At 44.6% G+C, this 26288-nt stretch overlaps 1 protein-coding gene across 2 annotated transcripts in view; it reads right to left on the bottom strand.

The window, feature by feature from the left end:
• SYTL3 (synaptotagmin-like 3) overlaps positions 1-25975 on the bottom strand; it is a 75728-nt gene extending 49753 nt beyond the window's left edge. For both annotated transcript variants that reach the window (XM_012646820.1, XM_012646821.1), the window contains exons 1-3: positions 25771-25975; positions 23833-24051; positions 3605-3669 (exon numbers count right to left, since the gene is read on the bottom strand). In XM_012646820.1, coding sequence (XP_012502274.1) covers positions 3605-3669; positions 23833-24051; positions 25771-25880 — 394 coding nt within the window. In that variant the 5' untranslated portion in view covers positions 25881-25975. The remainder of the gene's footprint in view (positions 1-3604; positions 3670-23832; positions 24052-25770) is intronic.
• Between the last annotated feature and the right edge of the window lie 313 nt (positions 25976-26288).

The raw sequence follows: 26288 nt of genomic DNA, 5'->3' as shown, positions 1-26288 counted from the left end.
CCAAAGTTATCTACAAGGATGTTCATTGCACTATTTCTAGTTTAATAACATTACAAACTTCCCAAAACGTAATAGAAAACTGGAAATTCCTTAACTATCCAACATTAGTGATTTGGTAAACAAATGATGGCATACTCCAAGAATGGAATGAGACGCAGTCGTCAGAAATCAGATAGTCGGTGTTATTTACAGATAACGAAAATGGATTTATGAACTATTATATGAAGAAACATCGGAGTAAAACTACATACAATTTGATCCCAATTATGTAAACGTTAGTTTGACTCATGAAATTACCTCTGCTCAATAATTTTTTCCCTAAAAGCATCAATTTCTTTTCAACCTAAATATTTTTTTAAATGTATGTATATAGTTATGTGTGGGTATACACACACATTCACGTGTACACATATACACCCACAAACACAGAAACATACATTCACAAAAGAACAGAAATGATATATACCAAAATGTTAACAATTGTTTTCTGGGTAAAGTCACTGTATGTTTAACACTGTTCTTTATGCTTTTCTTCATTTTCCAATTTTTAATATGAATACATATTACTTCTATATTCAAAACAAAAACACAAATGTAATTCGAAATCTTGCTTTAGTTTAGCACTTAAACGGGGATGGGAGAAGGTGCTTCTCACACCCCTCCGGGACAGTGTCAATAGGCAGGCACGCACTCCCAGGGGTAATTTGGCAGAACATCAAAAGCCTTTCAAGTGTTCAAAGGTTTGACTAATCATTCTTCTGAGAATCTATCCACAGGAAACAAACAGATGCCAAGACACCAGCACAAGATAGATGTTTATCACGGAGTTAACTGTAATACGAAAAACCACATACGATGGTACGCTCTCAGACGATAGGGAACGGGTTAAATAAACCACGTTGCATATATTTGATGTATTTTATGGAGTCATCAATACATTTTGGAAGAAGTCTTAATAACAGGAAAATGTTTGTGGTAAATCGAATTTTAAAAGCAAGATAAAGAAGTCTGATCACAAATACATTTAAAATTTGGTAAGTCTGTATCTGTGTACACACATATGCACAGGATCACCTAGAAAGAAGACCGGGAGAGTGAGTGAGTGAGTGAGTGTGTGTGTGTGTGATTAACAGTGGTTTTGGACAGTGGCGGTATTTTTATTGCCTTCTGTATACTGTTCTGTTTCCCAAATACTCTGCGATGAGTGTGCATTGCAAGCGGGCGCTACCTAACGCGAGCGCGTGGACGCAGAGTGTGCAGTGATAGGCCGGGGGCCTCAACAGGGTGGGGGTGGACGACGAGAGAGTCCCTAACGGGTACAACGTGCGTTATTCCAGCGATGGATGCACTGAAAGCCCTCACTTCACCACTGCGATATATCCGTGTAGCAAAATTACACTTGTACTCTGGAAATTTACACAAATAAAATTTTTTTAAAAAGAAACAAAACAAGGCAATAAAAGTAAAGACCCCGTGCTGCAGTGGCATTGCCTAGGTGACGCATTCCTCAAGGGATGGCAGCACCTCCAAGGGGGCAAAAACTGGCAACAAATCTTAGATTTTCCAATGGTCTGTGGCTCTCCGAAACCTCAGTACATAAACGGATATTCAGCATCTGGGATATCAACAAGTTACTGCAGCGATTAAGACAAAGTGCCTTAGAAGGCTGCCTGGGGTCAGGGGACGGGGACAGCGAGGAGCTCGGAGGAAGCCAGGCCGCAAGCTCCATCCACCGCTGGCGCGCACACTAGTGCTATCTTCCTCCAGATGCCGACACACTCGGCAGAAGCATCGTTTCTTCTAGAGCATCTGGAGGATTTAATAGCGACTGAACCTATACCTCGGCTGACAGTGCCTCCGTGACACCGAACGCCAACGCTCAAACGCGTGGCCTCCTTCCTGCCAACGCATTCTGGGGGGAGGTCCAATGGCTTATTTCTCCACCTCAACCGCCACTTTTTCTAGAAGAAAAAAAGTGTTTCTAGCCATGGCACGCGTTCTAAGTCAGTCTAGGCCCTCACGGTCACCGAGGGGTGACCCCGTGACCACAGCAGTCAGCGCGGCGCTCACAGCACCCGTCTCCACGCCGCTGTGATGGCCCAGGCGCGCCTCGGTCCAGCTGCTCTGACGGGCACCCCTGTGGCCAAAACACAAGTCGTTCTCTCCACGGCGTCAGGTCCTGGCTACCGATTCACTCCCACATCATACTTGCAAATACTTTTGAGAAAGAAAAGAAACTTTTTATCAAGGAGTGCAAGCCCCTTTCAACCGTCAGGCCCAGAGAGGCAGGAAATGAGACCGTGGTCACTTCCCGGCCCCACCGCAATGCCACCCCGAACTAAGTCATTGTTTCGAAGCTACCTGCTGCGTGGACTCTAGAGCGAGTGTTGCCACCAACAGCTACAGATTAATCTAACAGTGCCAGACACGGGACACCATGACTCACACCCTACAGTTCAACAACACACAGTCAATCACTAATCAATGTTACTTCTGTAAACCAGTGACAATTCCTGAAAAGCAACTTTTGTAATTGCCCCTCTCCTGATTCATCCTTTTTTCTTTAAAAACTTGAGTCTGTTTTTTGTTCTTCCCAAGATAACTTAGAAGTGTTTCCCGGGCTGCGGTCCTCAACCTTGGTCCAAATAAACTCTCCATCTGTACTGATCTTGCCTCAGTTTCTCTCTCTAGGCTGACATATCATTACAAGACATTCGCGGTGTGCAGATCGAATGCACACTTCCACTCGTAATCACACGCCCTCAGCTCCAGTGCTATTCACCCACTGTGGTCTTCAGTGATTCATTTTTTTTGTTTTTTTCCAAGAGATGGGGTTTCGTACTATCACTCAGGCTGGAGCACAGTGGTGTGATCATAGCTCACTGCAACCTCAGACTCCTGGGCTCAGGCCATCCTCCTGCCTCAGCCTCCCAAGCAGCTCAGACTATGGGTGCACACCACCACACCTGGCTAATTTTAAAATTTTAGTAGAGATGGGGTCTCACTATGTTGCTCAGGCTGGTCTTGAATTCCTGGCCTCAAGTGATCCTCCCGCCTGGGCCTCCCAAAGTGCTGGGATCACAGGTGTGAGCCACTGTGCCCGGCCCAGTTATTAAGTTATTTTCATCAAGTGTCATGAACAAGGTATTATGCTAGGTGCTGTTAAGGGCTAACAAGAATTTAGAAGTACAGTTTCTGCTTGTGGAGAGAAATAGAAGTACACAAATAATTTTATAACACAAGGCACTTTGCAACAGCCATGGAAGGGAAGTACAAAGCAGACGTGTTGGTGTTTCAGAGGAGGGAGACACCGCTCCTAGAAGCAGGCAGTGAGGGAAACTTCACAGAGCACATGCCCTAGAGAACCGGGCCTTGCTGGCAGGGAGAGGGAGAGGAGAGCTGCAGGTGGGGGGGCCAGGTGGGGGGAGCCACGTGGGCCCAGGCTCAGGGACCGGGAAATCTAAACAAATGGAAGAGGAAGACCCGCCAGAGGGGCCTACAGACTGAGCCCGTAAAGGTTTTTATATTCAAAAGCTTTGACATCAAATATTTTAAAACTAGGAATACATCATTTTACTTTAGTAAAAATTTTAAGAGCATTTACCTTCAGTTGGAAATTTCTTAGCTCGTTCCTCAAAGAACCATTCTCCAGTTTTTATCTTCACATTTCTGAAAAACAAGCAGAAAAGAGACTTCAGATCGAGTAGACAGAAAGAGCGCTATTACTAAGCAAGAGCGCTATTACTAAGACAAAGTATTAGTTTCGCAAAGGCCCTCAGAGGTCAATTTCTGCCTCAAACCCCCAGCTGTACAGATCCCCAGAGAGGTTAAGTGATTTGATGGCAGCAAAGCTGCGCGCTTCCCACTTTGTGTTTGACCCTATGTGTCATGTGCGCATGCCGTGTAGACGTGTTAATGTATGCTCGGACCAGTACCTATCAAGTACTTATATTTTCTGAGGACACAGAGAGAAACAAAATTGCCATCAGGTGATCAATTTATCATGTTAACGGTGGAAGCAATGGCACAAGTGACACGCGGCAGAAAAGCTCCACACTGCACCTTTGTGGGAGCGGGGGCTCCGCCGTAGGTTAAGGTTAGCTTGTGCTTACCACACTCCCCAGCAGCAGACGGAGTAGGTTTACCTGCGAAGGTTCTGGGAGGGCCTGCAGTCTGGAATATGGGATCACGTGCATCAGTGGAGATTTGGGGACCTAGATCTGAGGGGATCACTTGCAAAACAGGGGAAATTACCTCTTGTTGGCCCCTGGTCTGACGGCAGTCGCTAAGGCAGGACTGTAGGTCCTGTGATCTTAGTCACATGCATAACGGCATGAAGAGCACTTAATGTGCTCACTGCTCGAGACTGAAGTCCAAAAATGTGTTTTAATCTTGGTTTTCTGGAAAAACCACACTCACCTTCAAAGAAAGGTAGAACTGCTACTATCCTTTTAGGATGTAAAAAGATAAACATGCAGATGTTATAAGTTGTTCACACCCTTAAAATAATACGCCATAAAACTTGTCAATTTATTGCTTACACAAGTTTAAGAAGAAATTAAAGCTTCAACTTATGGCAAGTTCTCCTCTATAAATTACAGGATTTATTGAAATAAGTTTTCCATTGGGTCCTTTTAGGCTATACATGAACTCAAGTGGACTCTAAAGTTAATGCTTGCATATGTGTTAAAATCGCAACTATATGCCAACCTATGCGTTCTTCAAAAATATCTTACCTTTCTCCATGGAGTGCTAGTAATTGTCCGAAGACATCAACCCATTTTCTCCCCTTTGTCTGGCTGGAAACTATTATTTCCTGATTAGTATGTAAATGACTACTACCGATGCTTACTGACAAGAACAAGGAAAATGTACATAGAGCATTTCAGAATTTCATAACAGAATTTTGATAACCGGTCCCTACCATTCAGAGCCAAAAATATACAAAATGTTCAACTGTGATGCGTCTCTAGAAAAAGTTTGCATCCATAAAATCAGAAACTCAAATATCTAATCTGCCAAATTGACACAAAACGCCTAAGGCGATCTTAGCCTCTCGGCAGGAGTTTTCTTCTCCAGCACTGAAGGCCAGCAGGGCTCAGACAACAGGGGAAGGTTTAGAGAGTAACGGGGTGGCAAAGCCATACTCTGGAGGTGCTGCCCCGGCCCAGCACTCTGTTTCTCAAATGCATCCTCGGTCCTTAGAAACAGGACAAGGTCTGGTCGCTGGAGGAGGCGAAATCAAACCCAAAGGGCAGAAACGAGAGGCCTCTGCCGCCTGATGAATGCACTTCACTTCCTGAATTATTTTTCTTCTGGCGGTGACACATTTCAGCTAATCTGCTCTCACAGTCTCCAGCCCATTACCCTTGCGACCCAAAGTACCCGTATCTGAGACCCTTCTGCAGTCAATGAGCTCCCCAGACGCAGGCCAGCGTTGGTAAGCAAACACACACACAGTCATGGAAGAGGACACACAGGGAGGAGAAGGCACCGAAAGGGAAAGTTCCCCTCTAGCCCCGGTTTCAGAACCTATGCAAGGAGCAGACGCATTAAAATTCCGGTCACCCAGCGCTGATCATCTAATATAACCATCTAATCATCTCATTTAACCCCAACGGATTACCCATGAGGCTTAAGCAGGAGCTAATTTGGCACAGAGATGGGGGCACAGACTTGAGGACCTCTGGGGCTTATGTGTGATTAAAGAGTGGGGGGATAAAAAAACCACCGTCCTACACCGCAGGGCAACCAGCGCTTTTCGCATTTGAGGCTGTTTCCTTTGAATACGAGGTTTGAGCTGGATATCCGTCAGCCCTGCTTGCAGAACCAGCTGTTTCATAGCAGTTATTCCCCAATATCTCTTGTAAGGACCCCTGTCCAAGTTAAAAAAGGAAGACCTCCTATTGCTCTTACTGTCTACAGGAGAGGTGAGTAGATGCTGCAGTCTCTGTCCTCGCTGGGCCAGCACAGGGTAGCGTGATTCAGAGTGACCACAGACAGTATTGACATTTCTTCCCAGATGGCTGAATCAGAATGAGGTTATGAAAACCTCTCCGAACATTTTATGACTCAGCAATAGGTCCATGCTTTTAAACTTCTCAGACAGAATCATGACCTGCTTCTTTGAAATCTTTCAATCAACCCATAAATACATCTTAAGAGGTGGAGGCCTTGGTGGACCGAGCTGAAGATACAGAGTCAGGAGACCCGACCGCACCTCACCTTTCCACGAACTAGGCAGCCCCCGTGACCAGCCCCCACTGAACGAATTTCAGTGACCCCTATGCAATCCTATCCCTTAACTAACTACTTGAACTTTAGGGTTGTTTTCCCAGAAATAGTGGATTTTCCGCAAGACTAAAGAGCTGAGATGCTGAAGGCGTTCGGCAGACTCCCTGATGCCCAGATTCGTCACCCCCACAACCTGCCCCAATGCCAGTAGCCCCTTGTGAGACTCACCACGACCACACGTCCGCCCCAAGGCACAGCGCCCTCCTTTAACAGCCCGTGATCCGCGTTAGTCGGGGAGATGGATTTGAGGCATATTTGCCCAACAGGACGTATGGAAACTTCCTTGGCAGTCCTCATCGTCTCAGTGATTGGATCTTTGTGTGATGAGTAACAGGACCTAGGTCGAAACCCCCTTGAGGTTTCGACAGCAAGTATGGGGGCTCTGGGATGGTGTCTCTGGTGGTTCAGTGGCCGCAGAGCAGGGAGAGGCCAAAAGCTTCTCTCGGCAGCTGCCTGGCCGTGTCTGCCACCCGGCAGTTCTGGACTCTCCCGCCAGCTCCCGTCGTTCCCTGCCTCTGTCGCGCTGGCGACAGCTTCCTAATTGCCTCCAAAGAAAGAACTTCTGGGTTTTGAAATTCGTGCCCAGGAGGGCGAGTGCTATTTGAAAGCACCACACAGTAGGGGATGCCCCTCTCCATTTGGGGGATTCTGAGGGAATTCTCACTTGTTTTGGGTGGATAAACCCCCAACCATCTGTGAGAGTGGGAACTAACCTTTTTTGATTTTGCACTCCCAGGGCTCATTCGGTGAAACTGCAGTTCGTTTGCTTGAAACCTCTTGAATTTGTCTTTATATTGAGTGTTTATCTGTATCGGTGCCCGGCATGTAAATGTGGAGTGTTAAGCTCTCTGTATTTTCTTTTCGCCTCCTTAAATTTGCTGTTGATGGTATTATAAGCGCAGTACAAGGTCGGGGGGTTAAAAGTCTGAAGGTAGTCTCTCTCGTGGCAGGTTCTGCGGTCTAAAAGGTAAAAAGACACCTCTGTGCTGACGTCTAGGAGCCTGAAAGACATCCCCATCCACGGGGGCAACCCGGCCAAGCTGGGGGACGCCCTCTGTAGGACGGGGGAAGAGGAATGGGAACGTAACGTACACGGATTCACGCGGAACTTCGGAGGATCTCATGGCTAGAGTTCTGAGATAAAAGCCACTGAAATTTTGTGTATATGTTTAGATATGTTTTGTGTGTGTACCTGTATTATATATCTACATGGTACCAAAATCGGCTTATAAATAAAAAAAGGAGCTCTCATAAATTAAATAAGCCCAAATGCTTTCTAAGTTCATGTAAATTTAGTCATCTTTGGCAAACAAGCTGGTTTTTAAAAATTACTGATAAAATAGCAATAAAAATGTCTTCAAAATTGTCAGCATACATTTTGACTTGGGTTTACTCGTCATTTTTATATCTGAAGGTGTCCAGGTTTGACACAAAGGTTACAAAAACCAAAAACCCAGCCAAAACAAAATGATCTGTTTGTATGACTTTTAATAAATAAGACTATTTAATATTGTTGGTTTAATAAAAACAGCTAAATCTCCTGAGTTATTGACCAAAATACCTATGTGCTCAACTTTAAGGTTCTTAGGTAAAAATGTAAACATGCCTAAACAAACATAAGTGTCAGTAAATTAGAATAAATTAAACTCTAACTAAATGACAGCACAAAAACCAAAAACTGAAGGTCAAAGGTTTATAAAGATATTTTGGTTTTAGTCTCTTAATCCTAGTTGCAGACACAGTTTCTTTCATTGACTTACTGTCTGTGGAAAGTACACACAAAATCTGTCCAACTCACTCTGAGTACTAGTTGCAAGCTCGCCTGCTACATGTACATTGTGTCGCCACAGCAAAGGCCTTTGCCTAGAAAAACTTTTAAAAGAATCCTTGAGCTGTTAATTTTTGTAGAGTAATTTATTTCAAAATGAACAAAACAGTTATTCTTAGAATCCAAAGGGAATCTCAAAACAATCTTATTCTTTGGAAGTATTACATGTAATTGCATTTGTACTTAAGTAGAAAAATGTTTTGAGGTCAGTTAGATTGTTTTTAAAATAGACTGATCTTGATCCTTATGTAAGAAAAATGTTATGACTTTGTCCCGTTATTTGAGGTGCTAAGGATTGACGTTAAAGGTTTATTCGGTCTACAGTCAGGTGATGTCATGTCAATAAATTTTATTTTGAGATACTGGTATTTTAGAAGGATCAAGTTAGTTAACATCTTTAAGCAGAATGTGTTCTAAAACTTCTGTATTTATAGAACTGAAAGATGTTACATTGTGCAGTATAGCAAGTACTACTAGAATAGTTATGTTTGTTATTTTGGTAGGTTTTTTTAAGTTTAAAATAATAGTTAAAACTATATTTTTGTTTTGTTTTTTTGAGACAGAGTTGCCTCTGTTGCCTGGGCTAGAGTGCCGTGGCGTCAGCCTAGCTCACAGCAACCTCAAACTCCTGGGCTCAAGCGATCCTCCTGCCTCAGCCTCCCGAGTAGCTGGGACTACAGGCATGCGCCACCATGCCCGGCTAATTTTTTCTATTTTTAGTAGAGGTGAGGTCTCGCTCTCGCTCGGGCTCATCTTGAACTCCTGAGCCCAAGCAATCCTCCTGCCTCAGCCTCCCAGAGTGCTAGGATTACAGGCATGAGCCACATGCCCAGCCAAAACTGAATTTTGTGATTGTTTCTTGGTCTGTTTTAAAATTCATTTCCTTCTCATTTCTCCCAATTTTGTTTATGAAAATATGTCTAGATATTAAATTTGTTTAGACATTAAATGATTTTGTTGAGGGCACAATCACACTGGCTGTATATCTAATGTTCACAGGTTATCAAAAGGGTTAATCGCTAAAACAATTTAGGCAGATGTAAATGAGATAAATGTAACGAAATTGCAAGAGGTTTTCTATAATCTGCTTCTTTTGAAACTTCTCAGATCGCTATCTCAGAAGAGATGGAGATCTTCTGCTGTGTTTCGCTGCTTGCAGTTTATCCTGCCCTTCAGATGCCGGAGACAACAACCCTCCTTCCACCTCTTCCTCGGCTCCTGTAGGTTTTGCCTGCTCTGGTTCTAGGTCTGCTCTTAAGCTCTGATGCTGAAATGTTTGCCTTCAGGGTCTGAAAAGCAATGTTTTCTTCTTAGCTTCTTGCTACGTCTGAATTGTTCAACATGGTCAAAAATCTTCCTATGCTGTTACTAAGAGTAGTACATTGCCCTTCTCAAGGTATTAGTTTTCCAGTTTCTTGTTTCCTTTATAATGTAATGTTCACTCATCACCCTGGACACAGTCTTCTCTTGACTGATAAATTCCGGGACCCTTTTCATGAGGTTTGGCTTCCAAGGTGCCTAAAGGGGTTTCCCATATGAAAAATAACTGCACTAAAGGTTTTTCTTTTACCTTTTGGTACCTGCCTAAGAAACAAAGATTTTACATTTTATCAAGTAATTCCTATGTTGTCCTTATTAGGGTTTTGAATACTTGGGAAAACTGACCTTTAAAAAGTTCAGATCTTTTCCTATATTGCCTTTAAAGCCTTCTGATGACCCCTCCTGGTTAAGTAAATTGCTGTTATTTTACAATAACCCGTGACTCTGTTTCGATAAAATGTTTTGAGCCTTTTAACATCTTCGACAAATGTCCACAAAATCTAGATAATTGAATGTTTCGCTACCTGCAAGCTTCCGTTTTCCTGTCATCGTCGGACTGGGCAGGACTCACGACCTTTTGTTTAGAATGTTGTTTGTTCGTTCTGATACGAGAGTCTCTAAACCCTTAGCTCAAGTGGTTTTAACAAATGCTTATGTTTTGTACAGCAAATTCCTATGAGTTTGACAGCAGCGTGATGCTTACAGATAAGTTAATTTTATAACCTTGCTTTTGGCGCTTGGGTTTTCTTGCTTTTATGTTGCTTAAAAGGTTTTAAAGTTTGATAAATACCTGTCCACTCCATTCCCATCTGGCCCGGAACATTCAGTGGGCTGTAAGTCTTTTGACTTTCAGTACTTTGGCCACCTGGTCCCGCCAAGGGACAGGACAGAACCGGGCAGGTAGAACCACACCAGCAATGACAGGACAAAATAAAACTTTGGTCATTGATGCTACCTCTGACGAATCTTGGCCAAAAGGGGAGAAATGTGAGCTACAATAAAATACTGGGCACCTCCCCTGCTGACTGGACTCCCTTTCAGCCAAGGGGACCCCAAGGAAAAAAACCTTAAAATGAGTTCCTGGGGGAGAAGGGAAGGGAGGTTGGACATGCCCCATTTCACTCCCATTCTGTGGGTCAAAGGGAACAACGTGGAACCAGGAATATCAGTTCATTCAAGCTCTAAGCGCAAGAAACCAATGAGTGGAGGATATTCCTACGGTACCTAGTTCTTACAGCCTCCTCACCACTTTGTCTGAAAATGTCACCTGATTTCGAGTAACAGATTTAAGACATGCTTTCTTTTGTACTCCCCTTGCTCCCGAATCCCAAGCACTATTTACTTGTGAATGGGAAGACTTAAAGTCTAAAGCTGAATGCCAGTACTGCTGGACTCTCAAAAACTCCCCAACAGTCTTTGGAAACATTCTGGCCGGAGTTTTGAGGGTAATAGTCTTAGACAAGGGAATGATTTTGCAGCATGTAGATGGTATCCTGGCAGCCAGTGAGACTGAAGTGAAATCGAGGTGACGTGCCGTTACCTACGTAAACTTACTGGCTGACGACGGACACAGCGCATCTCAAAAAAGCTCAGATCTCACTTCCCACTGTCAAACACTTGGGGTTTGAATTGGCTCTTGACATTCAGAACCTCCTTCCAGACTGGAGAGAGGATATCAATCGAGTAGCAGTCCCTACCACCCCCATGCATTTGCAAGGATTCTTGAGTGTGGCTGGGTTTTGCCAGATTTAGATTCCTACCTTCAGGCTCATAGTAAAACCCCTCCATGAAGCCTTAAAAGGGGAAGAAAAAGAACGATGTATTTGGACCAGGGAATGTCACAAGGCTTTCTTGACTGTTAAAAGTTAATGACTTCCCCCACATTGGGCCCTCTGGACTTACATAAGCCTTTTGATTTGTTCATTCAACAAGGAATTGGACTCAGGTATTGACACAAATCTTGGGGGATTGTAAGCAACCTGTGTCTTGTTTCCCTGAACAATTGGACATGGTAACAAGAGGACAGCCCACTAGTGGACAGTGGTAGCTGCTATTTATAATATTAAATATTTTATAGGAAGCTGAAAAGTTTACCGTTGGGTAACTGGTGACTGTTCACGCCATGCATTGTGTGTTCCCCCTACTAGAGCAAAAGGGAGGCTTTTGGTTACAAGTGGCCGGATGGGTAAATATCAGGCTACTTTGTTATATTAACTCTGAAGCTGGTGTCCACCCTAAATCCAGCCACCTTGCTGCCTATGGACGCTTGTCCATAAGATTACATCCTGATTACTGACCAAGTGTATTCTAGTCTCCAGGATTTGACTGATCAGCCCGTCGGACACAGATGAGCAGCTCTTTATGGACAGAGCCCCGTTAGGAAACAGGGACAATGCAAAGCTGGGGATGCTGTGGTTACTGGCCAAAAGGTAACTGAGGCACCAGCCCTACTCCCCCGGATGTCTAAAAACACGTACCCTATACGTTTTGTTTTGGGGATTTTTGTTTGCCTGGCAAGACAACTCTTTAGTTAAGGTCTCTAAACCTATTGCCTCTTCTGCTAACCTATCTCATTGCTGGGTCAGCTGCCTAAAACTGTTTTCATAAATGACTAGGGAGATTTAAGGAAGGAGGTTCCATCTGGGGAACAATGGGCCAGTATTTCCCAGGAGGGATCCCACATGGGGATGGGTACTTCCTTTGACATACTTTACTACCTTGGAGGGGCCAGGGTGGCAACTCAGCAGCACGTACTGAGAAGTGTCAGTTACAGCCCAACATGTTCTTTCTTCTTCATACCCCAGCTGTGTTCCATTTCAGCAGGAAGCAGTCAACAGATTGGCATCCTGATTCCCCAAAATCAAGGAATGAATTAAAAAGGGGAGAGTTGTAACCAGCACCCCCCATTGAACAAATTTCAATGACCCCTATATAATCCTCTCCCTTAACTACTTGAACTTTTTATGTTGTTTCCCAGAAATGGTAGATTTTCTGCAGGACTAAGGAGCTGAGATTCTGAAGGCCCCTGGGCAGACTTCCTGACGCCGAGACTACCATCTCCCAGAGACTCCCCCAGTGAATGTGGCCGTAGTGAGATACACCATGACTGCCCCAAGGCATGTGTCCCCTCCTTTAAAAGCCCATGATCCCCGTTAGTCAGCGAGATACGGATTTGAGGCAGCTTCTCCTGTTCTCCCAACAAGGTGTCTGTCATATTAAAAATTCCTTTCTTCCTTGGCAATCCTTATCACAATAATCGGATCTTTGTGAGGCAAGCAACCGGACCTAGATCAAAACCCCCTTGTGGTTTCAACAACACCCTGCGTGAGGATCACTGGAATTATAACCATATAACCACCAAGCGCCTGGTATGCAGACGGTTCTTGATAAACTTCTGGGGGTTTCAGCATCCATTTAGTGCCTTGAACTCTGCTAATGCTGCCATTTCATTAGCAAAAGTGAAATAACTGCTGAAAAGCTCTTTGCAAATTCTAGCATAGAAACATTCAATAATAAGATGAATGGAGGACCCTGACAGGAGATACCATGACCTTATTACCATCCCCACGCAGTGAGCCAGACAGGCACACTGGAATGCATTTTGCATGCAAATTACTCGCACCTGCAGGTGGTTGGGCCACTGCACCTACGCTTCATGCACCAAGACAAGTCGGCCTGATGTCCCTAGAGTTGCTTAACTGCTTAACGTATTTTCACTACTCAGCTGACAAGAGGTGGAAAATTGGTCTACATAGCCAGGATTCTTCAAATGCCTAAAGCAGCACATCTCCTGTGCAGATCTGCCCTCCTACCAGTGCCCCGGTGGCAGGGAAGCCTTGAGAGAGCCCAGCAGACACACAAGCTGCGGAAACTTCAGATAAAGCAAAATACTGTAAAACTGAGATCAACCCAATTTCTTTGCGGTAGCTTGTCCGACTGCTTGGTGATTCCCAGCTAATACTGTACCGTGCATCATACAGTTCCATTTTTTTAAACTTTAAATAGTCTTGCATCTAAAATGGTTTTTAGTTACAAAGCAAAACAGTGAGTTTTTTCCACCAGTTCAGTTGATCTGATTTCAACATTCTTACAGGAAAAAAGACTGATCATTGTGATTAAATCCTAGGTGACTATGACAGGCATCAGAGAGTCAAGATGAAGATAAGGAAATGATTTTATCAAGCTGCTACCAACACTTCTTGCAAAACATGAACAAGTCTCCCTTGCTTGACCTCAGAGGGAAGGCAGGCGCCCTTCTCTGTCACACTCAGCGCTGTGTTCCTGGCACATGGCAGCTCCGGTGAACACATGTGGCCTGGTGAATGAATGAATATTCCCACCCCTGCAGGGGCACCCTGAGAATTAAAGGGATAAGGTGGGATCTGAAACAGGCGGAGCCCTGCAGCAGTGCGCACCGAAGCCGAATGTGCAAGTCCTCCAGCCGAGCCGGGCTGGGGTCCCGGGCCCAGGCAGCAAGCAGAAACTACATGACGGAGGGACAGTGGGGAGGTGTGGGCACTGTGGTGACCAAGAGAACACAGGCCCCATTTTAAGGCATAAAATGATAAATATTAAACACTGTGCAGGCCAAAAAAAAAAAAAAAACAGGCCTGTGGGCTGTCTGCAGTCTGTTGGGCGCTAGTTTGTGACTCTTGGTTTGTTACATCAGATAACTAGTCAACAAAAGAGAAAATTCTACTGTAGCCTCACCCAGCTGTCTATGTTTAAGGCCCCGACAATAAAAATTGGGTTAGATGCTCCGCATTGACCCGGCCTCCCCCTGCAGACCCAGGAAGGGCAGAGGCAGACAGCACGGGCTGTTGGCAAACCCTCAACCTGAACGTCTTCGGAGACAACCAAGCTTCTGACAAAATGCCCCAGGCAGGATCCACGCAGCCCGGAATTCCCAGCAACGGGCACAGCCCGGCTGTGCGAACACAGGGACTTTCTGGAAGAGGCTGGTCTTCAAAAACATCCAAGACCCCCCTTTGTGACAAGGAAACAGCAAGATACAGGGAAAAACCAGGCTGAAGTGAAGAGAGAGTGGGACTAGTTAACAGGAAGATTTAGGAACCAACGACGCCAAAGCAGAAGGAATGTGGTTTCCCACCATAAAGAGCAGAACTGGAGTGTTTGGAAAGTTGGCTCAGTGAGGCTGACTCAGTGGACACTTTCTGGAACATGACAGAGAAGGAAAAAGACATTCAGTATTGAGGGAGAAGATGAAACAAATGGAAAACAAGGCCAACCTACACAGTAAAAGTTGTCCCCAAAGAAGCCGGGGCAGGTGGCATAGAACAATCAGACCTGACTGAAGAAAACATTACTGAGTTTAAAAAACAGAAACAAAAAAACCCCACACACAAAAGACAAGCAAACCCAAGGAGAGGCAGCTCAAAAGAATGTTCTTTTTTCTAAAAAAATCAATGTGAGGAGACTCATTCCCAGACACATATTAGAAATGTTTTAATTACAAGGATGCAGGGAAAAAACCAATACCTTTCTAGTATATAAAAACCAGGTGATAAATAAAACAAGCATCATATGTCACTGTAATATTAAATTCCGAAAGGCAATATGATTATATTTACTGATTTTTTTTTTTTTGAGACAGGGTTTTGCTCTGTCGCCCCAGGTAGAGTGCAGCGGCATCATCGTAACTCAAAGTAACCTCAAACTCCTGGGCTCAAGTGATTCTCCTGCCTCAGCCTCCCAAGTACCTGGGACTACAGGTGAGAGCCACCATGCCTGACTAATTTTTCTATTTTTTTGTAAAAACAGAGTCTCACTCTTGCTCTGGCTGGTCTTGAACTCCAGGCTTCAAGCAATCTTCCTGCCTCGGCCTCCCAAAGCGCTAGGATTACAGGCATGAGCCACACGCCCAGCCCCTGAATTTCTTGATTAACAGGTTGCAAACCAGGACTTAAAAACCTGTGAAGTCTTTACTTGTAAGGGACAGCCATTGGAAATCACTCTCGATATGCAATGGCTTGGTAAATACACCATCCACACACTCTTCTGGGGAGGCACTGCAGTTGATCGAAAACATGAATCAAAATAAAGAACTTGGCCGGGCGCGGTGGCTCACGTCTGTAATCCTAGCTCTCTGGGAGGCCGAGGCGGGCGGATTGTTTGAGCTCAGGAGTTCGAGACCAGCCTGAGCAAGAGCGAGACCCCGTCTCTACTAAAAAATTAGAAAGAAATTAATCGACCAACTAAAAATATATAGAAAAAAAAATTAGCCAGGCATGGTGGCGCATGCCTGTAGTCCCAGCTACTCGGGAGGCTGGGGCAGTAGGATCACTTGAGCCCAGGAGTTTGAGGTTTCTGTGAGCTAGGCTGACGCCACGGCACTCACTCTAGCCAGGGCAACAGAGTGAGACTCTGTCTCAAAAAAAAAAAAAATAAAGAACTTGCAGATTGGGAAGTCATGGTCCCAAAAGATTGGCAACGAGTGCTCAAATCGGTTCTGATGAAGAGTTGGTTTAATAATTGTTGTAAATATAATTACATAATATTAATAAAACCATGCAGGTAACAAAAATAATTATGGAAAGAGATGTCATATAACATAAAAAGTAATAATTATGAGAATTTGGAGGTTTCAAAATGATTGGCCAAGTGAATAAATTATTTCTAAAACATTCTTGGTGTGAACACTGGGATGAAACCAAGGATCATACCCAGATATTAAACTGTCTCAAGGGTCACATGCATGTGCTCGCGTTCCATCATGATCTCCAGAACCTCACTCCAGTGACAGATTTTCTACAGCCTATGCACGTTTGTGAACTCTCACCATCTACCTGACGACACCTTTTCTTCAAAGACGGCCCGCTCTCCCCCGTCTTACAAACACCGTCACCACGCAATTCCTGCCCTGCCTTTCGTGTCTAACTACATCCATAGATTATGGTTCCTACTCTCTTCCACAGTCTTTTAAAAAGTTTCCAGGCATTTTCCTGCCAAACTCGGCTGCTTTTCTCTATTGATTCACCAGGTAAGAAGATTTCTGTCATCTCTCAGGGTCTACATTGAAGGAGTTACAGAGCGAAGTGTCCTTAATCTCTGACTTTCCCACACTGCTCCCGGCCCAGCCCCAGCTCCAAACACGCCCGAGACCGCCTTTCTCTGCGTGGCCTCACCCCCCCCCCCCACCGTGGGCCCACACCTCCCGCGGCTCTGGCCACCCACCGTCCATGCCGGATCCTATGCCTGCCTCCCACCCACCCACCAGCACCTTCTCCTGTTCTCCTAGTAGCTTGGAGGGAGCCCTGCTGTCCTATGGTCACTGCAACCCTCCCAAGTTCAAAATAGAATTCGTTTTCTTCCCAGAACCACATCTCAGTCTCTGGAACTAAAAATCTTGGAAATCTTATTTTTGACTGTACAAGAATCACGGACTTTAATATATATTTAAAAATCCTCTAGCAGCATATTTTCTGCAGCCTTGTCAATATATATTTTAACAAAGTGAAAAAACAAGTCCTGCGCCTCACAGGTGTACCGCCGCCACACGGAGATGAGTTCTTCAAATCTAGTTCTAAAGGGAAATGCTGAATGATTTTTAATTGCATCTGCATGATTAACAGTATCGGTGATGTGAGAATTAGCCAATTCACTTACATCATAAAAACCACCAAATATACAAAGCAGTTTTGCACGTTACTTATAACTTAATCCCCAGTTCTCATATTAACTGAAGCAAATTACATGTGAGCATAGCCTCCGGAGACTGGTGTAAAGGTACGATATAGTTCCAGTTTCCATCCTCCATGTATCGTTAATTAATGTAGAAGAACAAACTCTCATGAGAGAAGCATGAGCTAACCTTGCTAAAAAGTAAAATGAAGAACTTACTACAATGGCTTTATTCAGACATTTTTCAGGTTTTTTTTTTTTGTGGTAAAATAGATGTAACAAAATTTACCATTTTAACCATTTAAAATTGTACAGTTCAGTGGCATTAGGTACATTCACACTGTTATGCAAGCATCACCACTACCCATCTTCAGAATTTTTTTTCATCTTCCCAAACTGAAACTCCACACCCATTAAACATAATGTCCCATTTCTTCCTCCCCCTGGCCCTGGTAACCACCATTCTGTTTTCTGTGTCCATGAATTTACCTATTCTAGGCCCTCAGCTAAGTGGAATCATATAATATTTGTCTTTCTGTGACTGGTTTATTTCAATTAGCATAATATCTTCAAGGTTCATCCTTGTAGCAGCATGTCTCAGAATTCCATTCTGTATGTCTGAATAATATTCCATGGCATGGATGGACCCCACTTTGTTATCCATTCTTCTGTTGATGGACAATGGCTTGTTCCCACCTTTTGCCTATTGTGAATAATGCTACTATGAACACTGGTATATTGTTTGAATATTTGAAGTACAGTTTGAGTGTTACAGTCTGTTGTTAAGAACATTAATTTTTCATTATGATAATATAGGCTGCAGAAGGTTTTGCAATACACTAGCTCTTAGGATCTGTTGGCATTTATAAGATTCAAATTCTAAATACTTGTGCTTGCTAGACAGAACTTAAAATTAACTCAGCTGTCTTTACCACGTAAGATTGTATGTTACCCAGTATGTCATATGCATTCTGTTATCCTTTTCCCAAGCATAACATAAATTTACCACCCTTTTTGTGGAGTCTGAGAACTCCTTTGAAATTAAACACAAAGTAATCATTGCAGACAGGGCAAAAACTAGACAGGCTTTTGGGAACTCTGTTCAAGGTAACAGTTTCAGTCCCTTGTTAACAATTTTTATAATTTTGAAAGGGAGAAGGAATAACTGGTTTCTTATCAATTGACTTCATTACCATAGTCACAAAAGCACCGTTCTCGTGGGTAGCAGAGTGCACAGCAGAATTAGGCAGACCTAATACTTTCACTTTTAAAGGAGGATTTTTGTTAATTTCTAAAAACCATTAAGCATAAATTTGAATCTGAGAAAGATACCCCCAAAATCTAATTCCATCATCACCAAAGCAACCCCAGAGCTAGAAGGGATTTCAGAGGAAGATAGCAGGCCAAGGTCTGACTTAACACTGGGCAGAAACCCAGGTGCTTCTTTCAACAAGAAGGAGGGCTCATTAATGTTGATTCTTAAATATCTGCATTAATGAAACAGTACAGGGGCTGAAGCATCTAAAATCCTTAAATCACACACGATTTCTATTTGACTTTGGGATGTGCTCTGGTCTGACCCATGGACTGAGGATGTTATTGTGGAAATTGCTATGAAAACACGACTTCTCAACGTTTTCAAGGAATGGCCAGCCTGTCCGGGATCCCTCCCTCTGCCCGTAACCTCGACTGTAGCTTGCACGGTGGCCCGAGTGCTGGCCAAGGCAGCACGTGGCTACCACAGAACAGCCCGCCCAGGAAAACTGCGCCCTGAGCCAACTTCCTTAGAGCCACGCTTTCAGCTGAACTGAGTGAGGTGATAACTCAGAGTCTGAACAAAAGCCTTAATAAAAGAGAAAGCTTACTAAGTCTCAAAAAGGTTTTAAAGACAGGACTTGGCGTGACAGAATAAATTTAAATTTCAACAAGAGGAATGACACACGACTGTGAGAGCACTCCCTTTAGCAAGCACAAAATAACCTTTTTTGAAAAGTATTCCATACATTTCCATTCTTTACTATGTGTTTTGGTAACCCAAGGCTTCAAAGAATATTAATAATCATTCCTCTCACTGGGCACGATCATGATTCTCTATATAATTTTCATCTATCCTATTCCTACAGAAAACAGTGTACATATACTGTGTGAAACAGCCAAGCTATATTGTGAGAACTAGAATATGCTATTTCTAATTCAGGACAGAGAAGGAAAAACTGTTTATCAAAAACCAAAGGCTTTTCCCATGTGAAATTAGTTTTAATGGCTAACCACTAAAAAAAAAGTGTAAACATACAACTGTGAAATATTTTACTCAACATATTTAACTTGTCTCTATATACTTTTTCATGTGAAACACATGAACATGGTTTCCATTGGAAATGTTAAAAGTCAGATTTAGAAAAAAAAATCAAGTTTTGAAACGGAAGCTAGGCAGTAGATAAATGTCATTTTTGTCTTGGCACCAGGCTAAAATCTTTCCTTGCCAACACTCCTATACCAAACCTGGCATTCATTTTTTTCAATCTTTTGTAGACTTTCACTTACTTGTAGGTGTATTTACAAAAGTGAGTGTGAATTATTCCATTCTCACATATTGGTTATTTGCCTTTGTTGATATAAAGTGGTGATTTGGTATTTTATCAAAATGTGGAATAAAAAAATACTAGGAGTACTGGTCTGAAATATGAAAGATTATATTTTCTAAAGTCTGGAAAGTTTTATTGTAAGCAGGAAGCATAATTGTTATAGAACTTCTTTACATGTCACTTGGTTTTTGATAAAAATTATTTCATACGATGCAAAAAATATAATGCATCATCCTGTAACCATATCTAAACCATAATCTGAAATGTATTTGAACCCAAACACCTTTCCCCCCTTTATTTTTAGAGACAGGATCTCACTGTTTTGCCCAAGCTGGCCTCAAACTCCTGGGCTCAAGCGATCCTCCCGCTTCCCGAGTGGTTGGGACTACAGGCACTCGCCACCGTGCCCGGCTCACCTCCTTGTTAATAAATTCCCGAACCTTGCTTTTACCACTACTGCTGTGCAACAGTAATTCAAGACCTGAACTGAGAACCTGATAAAATTCCAAGGTCTAGATCTTCTTTTTTTTTTTTTTTTTTTGAGACAGTCTCACTTTGTTGCCCGGGCTAGAGTGAGTGCCGTGGCGTCAGCCTAGCTCACAGCAACCTCAGACTCCTGGGCTCAAGCAATCCTACTGCCTCAGCCTCCCGAGTAGCTGGGACTACAGGCATACGCCACCATGCCCGGCTAATTTTTTCTATATATTTTTAGCTGTCCAATTAATTTCTTTCTATTTTTGGTAGAGACGGGGTCTCGCTCTTGCTCAGGCTGGTCTCAAACTCCTGAGCTCAAACAATCCGCCCGCCTCGGCCTCCCAGAGTGCTAGGATTACAGGCGTGAGCCACCGCGCCCGGCCTAGATCAACTTTCAACTGAACACACTTAAGCTGTTCTTTATTGCCATCAGGTGTGGCATATGAGTGACATCTGGGCAATCCAATAAAGCACCCCAAGATCAACAGTCCCACCTGATGAAGTTTGAAACCTTCGGTCTAAAATCTCTATTGTAATTGTTGCATAAAAGCTTTCTTGCACATTAATTCTTGTTAAAATACTCACAAACTTCTAGAAGTCTCTCTACAAAGGGTTTTGAACCTACCCGGCACCAAAGTACCTCCGTGCCAGCAGAAGGTTCCTAATGACACAGAGGCAGTGTACCCAGGAGAGCTGTGGCTGGGGAGCAAATGATCCCCTATGGTCACGACCAATTACAAAGCACGAGAAAGAAGAGCACAAATTCAAAGGGGAAAAGTCCTGAGCAAGAGCAACTCCTCAGTAATCTTCAGAGAGAGATTTCTTTCAGATATGTGGAATTTGACATTACTGCACAGTATATTATTTTTAAGGGAAAATATCAATGCAAACTTAAATCGTTAAGTTTAATCTTACTTTTTAAAGTGAAGCTAAAATCAACGAGCAAATATAAAGCTTAGTCTCCTCCTTAATATCGCAACATAGTTGTTCCCGGCTGCCATTTCACCAAAGAAATTGCCGATAAATTCCAAGAGGAGAAACATCAACCAAAACCAAGGATAAGTTTATGCTTCCGACTCTCTTCTCTCCCTCTTCCCCCAGCCCCCTCCTCACTACTCAAAGCAGCTTTCACCCAACTTGGTTCTTCTAAGTCCTCCCCGCTTACCTTTGCTTGCCCAGTGCTTTCTGTTGCTTCTCTTCTACTCCATTTCTTTGGTTTCCTGCCCCCCTGTGATCCGGCTCAGCCGCACAGCTCTCCGTTTGGCCAGCGCGGAATCATTTTTCCGGCCTCCCTCCTCCCTCCCTTTCCAGCTGTGTCCCATTCCCCATCACTAAGGCCCGGCTGCCTTGCGGGCCTCACTCCTGTGGCCCTTTCTCCGGGCTCTTTCACCCTCAGCCGACGCCCTCCTGAGTGGACCTTGCAGGCGCACAGCAGGCGCCTGGCCTGGCTTCCTTCTGCAAAGAGCTCAGGCTCACACTCCAATTCCTGCTGCCTCTGGTCCGGGTCTCCCAGCGAGCAGGGGAGGGGAGATTGGGGGGCATGGGGTGCAGGCCTCACTCTGCCCTTACTGACACAGCCCTGCGCAAACCATCTCCTGTCTCCAAGCCTCCGCTCTCTCAGTGTTTTGGGAGAATGAGAGTAGTAGCTACCCCAGAAGGCTGTTTAAAGCTTTAAATAAAATGTTAAAGGAATATTCCAACCACGGGTGCTCTGGAAGTCGCTGCGGCCACTCAGCCTCTCCCGTCTCTCCCTCCTCTGAGCTCCCAGGGCCCTTAGCAGCCCCACACTCGTAGTTATAGAAGAGAAAACGCTCCCTGAAGACGGCGCATCTTAAACATCTCCTGGGACCTCAGCACGAGGGACCAGCCCATCTGACAGGCCTTTTCTCTGTAGCAATCTGCAAGTTCAGTTTTTGGTTTTTTTCATTGCTGCTCTAGATCTTTTCCCCTCTTGATTTTAAAAACCCATTTCCCTCCTCCTGTCCCCACAGCTGGTCTACTTCGTCCTGAGGAACGAGCCTCAGCTGAGGGAGAGGCAGGGTGCGGGGCACGGTCGGAGTCAAAAACCTTTCCCAGGTCCCAATATGTGAGACAGGCACGAATGGCGAAGGCTCTACAGTTCTACCAGGCCTTGTCCTGGTTCCTGTCCTGTTCCAGGACCAGAGTGGACGAAGCTGGCAAGAGGGCAGAGGGCTGCGAGGACAGGGACAAAGACGGTGTCACCACAAATTACTCAGCCCTCTCCCCAGGCGACTTCCTGCGCCAACTCCTTCGCAGTCATGCAATTGCCCTAGGTATTTTGAAAAACATCTTTATTTCAAAATAAGCTGGGGTTTCAGAAATCACACTTCACGTACTTAGAGGGTAAAGTTACAATGTCGGGGACAGGATGCCGGCGAGGGCGGAGATTTCGACACCGGCAGCTTCCTGGGAGATGGTTCGGCCCCGTCTTCCCGCTTTGATTTTTAGTTTATAGTTAACTCTTGGAAGAAGAAAAAGTGCTGAGGAATTTAACACCTTACCTGGTGATGTTTATCATTAGGCTTCAGATACACGCGGTTGACTGAAATGGGGAAGAAGTCGGAAGACCTTTCTAGAGATGCTCTGGAATTGTCTGTACTCTCGAGAGCCCAGGCCTGCACAGACACAGGTGTGGCCGGGGCAGCTCACGGTAATTCTTTTTGTTCTCAAGCTCGGAAAAGCCTGAAGGACATTGGCCTCAGCAAACCAAAGAAACGTGAGAGGAGGAGGGCAAGTGATCTAAGCCAGTGTGACTTGGCAAGCTGTTCGAGAGCAAAGAAATCAGGTTGAACCACTTCACCTGTCTTTGGCTGAATGACTGAAATACACTAAGCTCTGCAAAGCGGCAGGAAATTTGAGTAGATCGTGTCGGAGTGTGCAGTAAAGACAACCCCGGATGTAGGGAGAGAAAACCCAGCAGCCACGCCCACGCCGTACAAGCGCCTCTCCCCATCCTCGTCCCTGGCACTTACACATTGGCAGCGATATCTAGAAGCTATTTTCAAATCTCGGAGTCTGATGACTCCCCTAGACTCACACTAGCCTAACATTCCTCCCTTCCCGTAAGTTCTGCAATGTCTTTATCCTCTTCCCCCCAACAATCACGGACACCCACCTTGTATTTTCAAGGAGTTCATGGACAGCCCATTCTTGCTTTGAACAATGGGAGACCGGCCACATATGTTCTTTATCATTTTCAAAATGGGAAGTTCACAAATACCAATTCCTTGTCAAGATTTTTTTTGAAAGCCTCACAATACCAGAAGATGAAAATAAACGTAGGTGCCGTCTATCACCAACAGGAAGCATCTCCATCAAATACGGGTCAGCTTGCCTCCTTCGACAGGATCACTCTAATATTCCCCGATATAATTTACTCCACTTTCACGGAAGGAGGTAAGTTCTAAGAAAACTAAGGCCCCTAGTCAAGAAGTCCAAATGAATCTGAACTCCTGGGTTAGCCCATCCTTAGCCATTACAAACTTTTGTAAATTAAAATAAAAACTTTATATAATAAAATTTATTTTTGAATAGAAATAACTTCCAAGTCTAGAAAGGGAGCTCCCTGTCAGGCACTCCGTAAACATTTATTGATTGAATTTGAAGACCGACTGCTCCCGTTATGAACGGTTTGTTTGGACCATCTCCGAGACCCCTGGCAATGCTCACCTGTCCTCGAAGCACACGGTGCACTTCCAGACGTGCGTCCCCCTCAGGAACACCCGGCACCCGGGGCACACGCGGTGGCTGCAGCCCCGGCACACGGCCCCCCGGTGCAGCAGCAGCCCCAGCACGCGCTGGCAGCGGGCACAGGACTTCTCCTTGGACTCCTGGCTGGCGCTCTTTGCCCATTTCCACCGGAGGTGCTGCAGCTGCGTTTTCAGCTTCCTGCGCCCACAGAGTTAAACAAGATACAACAGAATGGAACTCCAGATGCCAGGCTACAGGGCAAGAGCCTGGGCAGAATGGCCCATGGCCAGGGAAGAGGCTTTGGCCCCCAACATCCCTGGGTTCTGACATGGCTGTGTGAGCTGGGGCTCAGAGGTTTTCTCAGCTGAGACAGAGACGATGCAACCTTCCCTCCCAGGGTTGCCATGGGGAGTAAATGGCAAAGCATAAATAACGTTCCTGGGGCAGAGGAGTTAGCGACTAGGTTCATCCTTCCATGCTTACTATTATAACGGCCTCGTTACAGTAGGGAGAGAAGAGGAAAAGACACAGAAAAGGGCATCGATTCTAATATGCAAGGCATGGAAAGATCTAGAAACACACAGCAAACACCCAGGATTAGTGTGAGTTACCCAACACAATCATCTGACTGGTGCTGTGCTTTTGCTACTGGGTTTTCAATGGGTGGTCAGCCCACTTCCACCCCTCATTCCTCTAGGCAACAGCCATAGTTGTAAAGCGACATTGTACTGGACCCCAAAAAGGTGTCATTAATCAGAACACTTTTTCATGAAATGTCTTTTGCCTTCTTTTAGAAAAGATGAGCCAGTCCCAAGAAGCAAGATAACATCAGAAATGTACTTTAAAATCCAACTTTCAGGATTTTCCCTAGAATTAGTACCTTTGGCACAGAAACTTCCTTATCACAGTATCCTTGTTACTTTGTTAATATTCAAAATGATCTTTCCAAATCCCTGAAAGATTTCTAATCATAAAAGAAAACTCCATCTTATCTCAGTGTATTATAGTTTTTAATGGAAGAAAGTTTACAAATACACTTAGAGAGCTTTGAAATAACAAGGAGGATGAAAAAAGAATATTTCTACCTTCCAGTTAACCAGAAAATCTCCCTCATTCCTCAAGCATTGGTTGTCCAAAGTTTTATACGTGTATTTTTCTTGGCAGACTCTGAAAGAGTTCTACCATGAGAAGCAAAACCAAAAAGCATATTCCACATTCTTATTTTCTAAATCTCACATCCTCTATAAACATGATAAACAAGCATGGCTGTATTTAAAGGTGGGTTTTGACACAGTCTAGCCCGGCTTCATTAGGTGTTAACTCGCATCAAACAGCTAGTGCAGCTTGGACGACTAGGAAATGCTGTCTATTGACAAGTTAGCCAGGAACAGGCTAAGCAGGTTCGTATGCTGTGCGCCCCCTTCCTCAAAGCCGATTGGGGAGCAAAAGTGAGAAAAGAAGAAAGAAATGGGTTCCAGCGGATTTGCTGTTTCTAGCTGCTTTCTGTGCTTTTCTTTGCACCTTTGACTACCACCAACAATAAGGTAGCAAGATCCTTAACCTTAGGTCTCTCCCTAAATTAGGGGTGTACCAGGAGCCTGAAAGCGTCCCTTGAGTTGCTCCCACACGGTAAGCAATAGAAAAGCAGACAGGCAGACCACAAACTTATCACAAAAAGTCCCCATTTTAAAAGAATGACAAAAGCAGCCTTCCTCTCTCCCCATCATCTTCTGAGTTGAGTGAGATAGCGGAGGTAACCTCCACCCACAGCCCTCTGCCCCGACCCTTCTCAGGCAGGAAGCCCAGGAGTAAGCGAGCAGGAATTTGCAAGCAAGCGGCACTATGCTAAGGAGTGGCAGGCTCCAAGTAGAAAATGTCAAAACCCCAAGAATCACACCCCTTTGGAGGGCGGCCTACCGTGTCCTCTGCTCCTCAATGTTCTGGACCGCCCGATCTCGGTACAGGACCTGGAGAATGGCCTCGCGCTCCAGCTCCTTCAGGGAATTCAGATTTACTTCTTGGGCCATTTCCTCCTGCGCACGAGCATCAAGTCCACCGCAGCCCTGCGTTCTCTAACGAGCTCCCTCTCCTATTTCTTTGGCAGCTGTGCGTTGCTTGTGTCTCCTTTTTCCTTTTTACGCGTCACACTCCTCGAGAGAAGGAAGCCCCAAGAGGCTGCCCCTTTGCTGGAGTCACCGCTCCCAGAGCCTCGTGCCGCCCAGGCAGCGTTTTCACTGGGTTCTGCCACAGCCTCAGACAGCCATCTGCACAAAAGCTTATCTTGTTTTCTGAGGCTTCACCAGAGAGTGTTATAAATTACGCATGGCTCCAAGCAGATAATTTCTGCAAAGCAGAAGTAATCCCCAACTGAAGAAACTTACAAATAGCAATAGGAAGAGTATCAGTGACTTATGGGAGCTAACTTTCCACTTAGA

Source organism: Propithecus coquereli, unplaced genomic scaffold (genome assembly GCF_000956105.1).
Source record: "Propithecus coquereli isolate 6110/MARCELLA unplaced genomic scaffold, Pcoq_1.0 Scaffold25, whole genome shotgun sequence".
Taxonomy (NCBI): Eukaryota; Metazoa; Chordata; class Mammalia; order Primates; family Indriidae; genus Propithecus; species Propithecus coquereli.
The sequence above is the reverse complement of the archived record's forward strand: the minus strand, read 5'-3'. Positions and strand labels throughout refer to the sequence as shown.